The sequence below is a fragment of the Ranitomeya variabilis genome, chromosome 7 (assembly GCF_051348905.1).
Source record: "Ranitomeya variabilis isolate aRanVar5 chromosome 7, aRanVar5.hap1, whole genome shotgun sequence".
In the NCBI taxonomy this organism is placed as follows: domain Eukaryota; kingdom Metazoa; phylum Chordata; class Amphibia; order Anura; family Dendrobatidae; genus Ranitomeya; species Ranitomeya variabilis.
In genome coordinates, this window is record NC_135238.1 from 55,454,099 (window position 1) to 55,460,098 (window position 6,000).

The 6,000-nt window shown below is 45.9% G+C and overlaps 1 protein-coding gene across 3 annotated transcripts in view; it reads left to right on the forward strand.

The window, feature by feature from the left end:
* The window catches only part of RRN3 (RNA polymerase I transcription factor RRN3), a 44,684-nt gene extending 38,684 nt beyond the window's left edge, over positions 1 to 6,000 (forward strand). For all 3 annotated transcript variants that reach the window (XM_077275112.1, XM_077275113.1, XM_077275114.1), the window contains exons 11-18: positions 181 to 313; positions 710 to 840; positions 1,020 to 1,150; positions 1,297 to 1,481; positions 2,772 to 2,880; positions 3,133 to 3,285; positions 4,028 to 4,112; positions 4,372 to 6,000. In XM_077275112.1, coding sequence (XP_077131227.1) covers positions 181 to 313; positions 710 to 840; positions 1,020 to 1,150; positions 1,297 to 1,481; positions 2,772 to 2,880; positions 3,133 to 3,285; positions 4,028 to 4,112; positions 4,372 to 4,530 — 1,086 coding nt within the window. In that variant the 3' untranslated portion in view covers positions 4,531 to 6,000. The remainder of the gene's footprint in view (positions 1 to 180; positions 314 to 709; positions 841 to 1,019; positions 1,151 to 1,296; positions 1,482 to 2,771; positions 2,881 to 3,132; positions 3,286 to 4,027; positions 4,113 to 4,371) is intronic.

The following is a 6,000-nucleotide window of genomic DNA, read 5'->3' on the forward strand; positions in this document are numbered from 1 at the left end:
TGTGAGGTCTACACCCCATCTACATCTGTGCTTCAGGCAACCAGGGATTCAACGGGTGCTTCAGCCTGGGCAACACAAGGTCTCTGTATATAGCAGTCCTACTACAGTACTGAACATGCACTTGGGTTCTTGCAGAAGTGTCTCTTGTCGTGTCTTTAAAGATGTTACATTTTTTTGAAGGACGAAGATGAAGAACCAGAGCAGAGCAGTGTAAATTTTATCAGTGAAAAAATGGCTCATCCTGCTGCCGAACGCTTGGACTTGGGTCTCTCTGTTCTCTTCTCTTACATCAGAGACGTCTGCTTCACTAACGGTGAGCTATAATGCTACGTATAGATGATGGCTCCCAAGCCGAAACATGCACTAGTGAACTGGGCCAGCGTCTCCTTTTATTTTTTAAAGGGGTATTCCAGTATTAAGCAATTAATCATATCTCCACTGGTGGTCACTTAGATCGAAGTAGGTTCCACTGCTGGTCCCAGTGGGGGTTCCTCCTCTGATCGCAAGACCGAGGTCAGCAGGAGTTGAACAAAGCTCTATTCAAAGTCTTTGGCTCTTTTTTGGACTATGTTCAACAATTTTGTTTTTTTATGCCTTTATGTTTAATATTGAAAAAAGGGTTGTGTTTTGTTTTTTGTTTTTTTTTATTAATAAGTTCTTGCAGTGTATAAGAGAAAAATGAATGCTGTATAATGGTTGTGTATTTCAGGGAGCTTTGACCTCAATAAAGCAAAGGATTTATACAAAGATCTGCTGGCCGTATTTGACAAGCTGGTGTTGCCCACCCATGCCTCCTGTCACGTGCAGTTTGCCATTTTTTACATCTGCAGCTTCAAGCTGGTGCGTATTGTCTCTTCTTCATGCAAATTCTGCAAATGCTCTTCCTCCATTTATCAGGTTCTGGCATAAGGATAACACCAAGCTGCGTTCCAGGGGGCTTATACATGGGGCGTTCATTTTATGGGCTCTTTATTGCAATTATATTGTGAAGTGTCATCTTTATGTGATATTGAATGCAGGGACTCGCAGAAGCATTTTTGGAGCATCTTTGGAAAAAGCTGCAAAATCCCAGCAACGCCCCGATCATCCGACAGACTGCCGCAAATTATATCGGAAGTTTTCTGGCCCGAGCCAAGTTTATTCCCGTGGTGTAAGTATTCCGAACAGTCACAGGTTGGAGGAAATTACATTGTAAGGTCTACATTTGGCATAACTGTTAAAGCTAAATTCCCTTAAAATGCTGCATTCAGTGATTTGGTTTCCAACGATTAAGGTCTGTGCTTTGCTATTTTCCAGGACGGTGAAGGCTTGCCTTGATCTCCTTGTGAACTGGCTTCATGGCTACATAGATAATCAGGATGCTGGGAGCAGGGCTTTCTGCGACATTACCTTCCATGGACCCTTCTACGCTGCTTGCCAGGCGGTTTTCTATACACTGATTTTCCGCCATAAGCATCTTTTAGATGGTGACTTGCGCAAAGGTTCGTGTCCTGTTATAATGTATGCGTGACCTACCTCACAATGATCGGTTTTAAAGTGAATGTTTCAGCAGAATTTCATCCCTCTCCACTCGATTTTATCTGCACATATAGCTGTTTCAAAGACAAGTCCAGCAATACCTTTACATTGCCGGTCCGTTCCTTCATTACTGAGAAATCAGCATTTGAATTGCAATGCAAATTAGGCTGAAGAGCTATGGTAGATCTGAAGCCTTTGTCACTCCAGCTCTATTCCTTGCCCAGCATCTCCTCCTGCTTGAGTGACGGCTCGTTTGCCTGAAGTCACACAGCTAGGAGGCATGAACTTGCCATGTAAAGGTATTGCTGGCCTCACATGCACATATAGTTTGGGGGTGAAATTCCTGCTGACATATTCCCTTTAAAATACTTTATACCTCATTACATTGTGTTAGCTAGGCGTATATAGGAGAGTAGGCGGCAGCCTCAGGTGCAGTGTTTGCAGCACATTGTTAGCGAAACTAGTGAGAAAAGTGTCAGATCTTCATTATACTTCTCCTTTTGGTAAATAAAACATGCATGTCTGCTTGTCCTCAGCGCCGCGCCCTTACCCTCCGCACCGCGCCCTTTCCTTCGGTGTCGCTCCCTTGCCCTCGGTGTCGCTCCCTTGCCCTCGGCGTCGCGCCCTTGCCCTCGGCGTCGCGCCCTTGCCCTCGGCGTCACGCCCTTGTCCTCGGCGTCGCGCCCTTGCCCTCGGCGTCGCGCCCTTGCCCTCGGCGTCGCGCCCTCGGCGTCGCGCCCTTGCCCTCGGCGTCGCGCCCTTGCCCTCGGCGCCGCGCCCTTGCCCTCGGCGCCGCGCCCTTGCCCTCGGCGCCGCGCCCTTGCCCTCGGCGCCGCGCCCTTGCCCTCGGCGCCGCGCCCTCATCACAGAATGATACAAGACCTGTCAGTCATTGCAGTTATCACTACCCTATCTGCAAAATAGAGAAACACCAGGTCATGGGGATGATTCTTCTTTTATTTGTAAGTGCAGCTTGTTAGGCACAGTGACGGTCACTAATCTTCTCCACTTTCCAACACCCTTTTTTTTAAGCTGCTCCCTCCCTATTGCACTGTCGGCTAAACAGTCTTTCAGCCGACAGCTAGTTAAGGTGTACAGGTATATCCATCTTTAGTCCTTAGACCACGGTCTGGGTAGAAACCTCTTGGACCCGGCTGATCCAGCACAGTATTGTCTGCCCTTGCACGCTGGGTAAATGTACAAATCCCTTTGTAGACCGCCTGTATAACACTGTGGTTTCTCTGCTCTCTTAGGTCTTTCCTACTTGCAAGGTCTCAATTTTGAAAGAATTGTCATGTGCCAGCTGAATCCTCTGAAGATTTGTCTTCCTTCAGTAGTTAATTTCTTTGCTGCGATCACTCGGTAAGTGCCAACGTCTCGGCAGATAACCAAAAAAAGAAATGTCCGGTCTCTTGTCTGTCCGTCCTGGTCAGAAATGTCTTGCAGATAAGACGTTTGCCGTCCACCGGTAAGATCGCGGCTGTCAGATATTTTCTGTTTTGCTCCTTGAGAAGCGGCACACCAGACCCCTCATGTCTTTCGTGTTAATAATGTGACAGTGACCAGAACTCTGGGGGCAGAGACTTGTGCTGATATCTCATCTGCATTCCCCAGGAAATATCAGCTGGTCTTTTGTTACACCATCATCGAACGCAACAATCGGCAGATGATCCCCATCATTAGAAGCAGCGCTGGAGGGGAAATTGCCCAAACAGTCTCAAATCCACTGGACAGCTTCTTCCCGTTTGATCCTTGTGTTTTAAAAAGGTTTGTATTGTTATATCTTCACATTAGGCGTTCATAGTGCAGTTATGTTTCCTCTGTTTTTCATGTGTTGCGTGTACTTAAAGTACGGTATATCCTTTTTATCACACACAATCTATATAAAAGCATGGACCTGCTGCTTCAATCACTCACAGCAATAAATTGGTGAGCGTACTAATCCAATACATCCAGGAACTGTGCAGATTCTCATGCTAAACATTTGCTGTTTTGAGTGAGATGTTCCTCTTCAGCAGCATTTTGCCAGCACTTTAGGTGCTGGAACGTCCTTTTCCTCACTTGAAAGCATGTATTGAAACTCTTGTTGTTCTTTGGCCTTCCTGTCCTAAACTGAAGCCCATCTCTGTTGTACCTGTATACAGTTTAGAGTAGGAAAGCAGGAGCAGAAAGGCAAGACCTACCCGCAATTTCTGTAATCCATCCGTGTCTCTACACATAACTACATTTAATGTCTATCAAATGAGATCAAATTGCCTAATTTGAGAAATGTTGCTGGTGTTGCAGTGTACAAGGCCACGGTGAAAGCTGTCCACCGATCTGGACACATTCTTATCACCGTTGATTTTTTTTTTTCCTATTATTATTAATTCACAGATCAGGGACCACCGGTGAACCCACCTTCTTCTGTGGTAGATTATGCTCCATTATTTACCATTGCAGACGGGTTTATAAAACTCGATTACTTGCTTTGTTATAGCAATTTCCAGTAACTGTTCTTCCTTTTCAGGTGTAAGATCTTGATCGATCCAATTTATCAGCCTTGGGAAGAGTCTAATGCTGAGGAATTGAAAGGACCTCGAACACCAGTGAAGGTATATAACCTTTTGTGCCAATAAGGCCCTTTACACGTCAGTGTGTCCAGTACCTTTGGGGACACTTACACTCATAGACCCTTTCAAATCTATGCGTCTGCGCACATATCAATGTGTTTCCACAATCTGTGAGCAAAACACGTAGACCTTTTATTATACACAATTTTTGGATACATTTGATCTGTATTTATTGCATGATATGATTATTCAGTGATTATAATCTGCATGTAAATTGACTTCTAACTATCTCTTATACCAGCCCGGTGCCACCCCGGATGATGAAGATGATTTCCTCCAAGGAAACACACCTCAGAATGACGGCTTGGTTGAGACCCCGGGTTCCTTTGACCCTTTCCTGAAGAGCCCTAGTAGCGTGGGCTCGCCGCCGGCTTACAAGTTTCTTCAGCGGCCGTTCTGATCTCTTCCGCAACGTGGACGCGGAGGCACTCTCCTGGAGCGGATACCTCTTCAGGCACTGCTGTGCTGGTCTCAGAAGGTGTCACAAGCCATGCGGTAGCCAAGAAGGCTGGCACGGCTCTATGGACAGTCATGGTTGAAGGAAGTTCCTTTTTGTGTCCTGTTGGTCTTAAGGGTTTTCCGAGCTGTTCTTATGTCCGTGATACCACTGCTGGTTTAATTACCAAGTGGGTTAAAGGTTGGTATGAAATCTAACCCATATGGGACCTGCCAGTCACAGAGAGATGGCATCGTGCCAGGGAGACTACGTAAATTCATCTCTAATGCTAGACTCGCAACGGTCAGCAAACTGCGTCCCTCCAGCTGTTGGGAAACTACAACTCCCAGCATCCTCCACATCAAGCCTTATTGGAGTTGTAGTTTCTCAGCAGAGGGACTGCTCCTTTTTCCTGACGTCTGCACCGTGCGGTAATAATATGTATTATAGTGGCCTTGGTTCTTGTATAAAGTGAAATCAGGCCAGTTTGTGCAGTCACGGATGTCTCTTTATTTATTCTGATCGGTGTCCCCTTTATAACCAGCGAAGCACTTTGTCTCGCGCTAGACCATCCTTTATAACGCTGGGGTTGTGTCAGCCAGACCCTAACCAGTACAATCATAACTGTGCATAGGTGCCCATCTTTTATTGCTAAACTCTTATAGAGTAAATGGATGATGGGTGCACGCTCCTTCATTTTTGTGTAGTTTTCCCTCCATGTAATATAGTAATCATCACTACATGGAAGTGAGCCACAGTTGTGGTCTATGATCTGGTGGCCCTTGCCGCATGTCGTGCCTGCTTTTTGTGTCACACTGGTCAAGTCTGTCTTTAGTTGGCCATTAGGGGCCACATAGTAATTTATTTTAAGCAGTTTCTTGCTATAATTGCACATTTATGAAATTTCTCCTCCTCTGACATGGAAATCCTCATGTCTGTTGGTAAAATTGGGCCTGTTGCTTAATGTTTGCTTGGTCCCTCATCCATATCCAAGCTCAGCCGAGCCTATAAATCAGTGGGTTCAACTCACATTAAAGAGGTATTCCGGCTTCACTCGCCATTACATTGAGAGGTAAGCGTGCCTGGTAACGTAACATCTACTGATACCTGTCGGCTCTGTCGACGGTGATCTTGATGCAGAGGCGAGTGGAGCTGGATCACAGTATCTGCGCAGGTGCAGCCACCTAGGGGTCGGGGGTCCTAGAGTTGTGGGTATCTCTACAACATGCGCCATTAGACAAGCCCTCGGGGGCACATAGGTTTTATGAATTGTTGGTATGCTCGTAATCCATGTCTCATATAACGTCTTGATATGCTTCGTATCTGGTTTTTATTTCTGCATATGATGGCAGACGAGCCATGACTAGAAGATGAATGCTCTTCATTGCATCGTTTTATTTTTCTCTGTTATTGCAATAAACTTTGTGTCTCGTG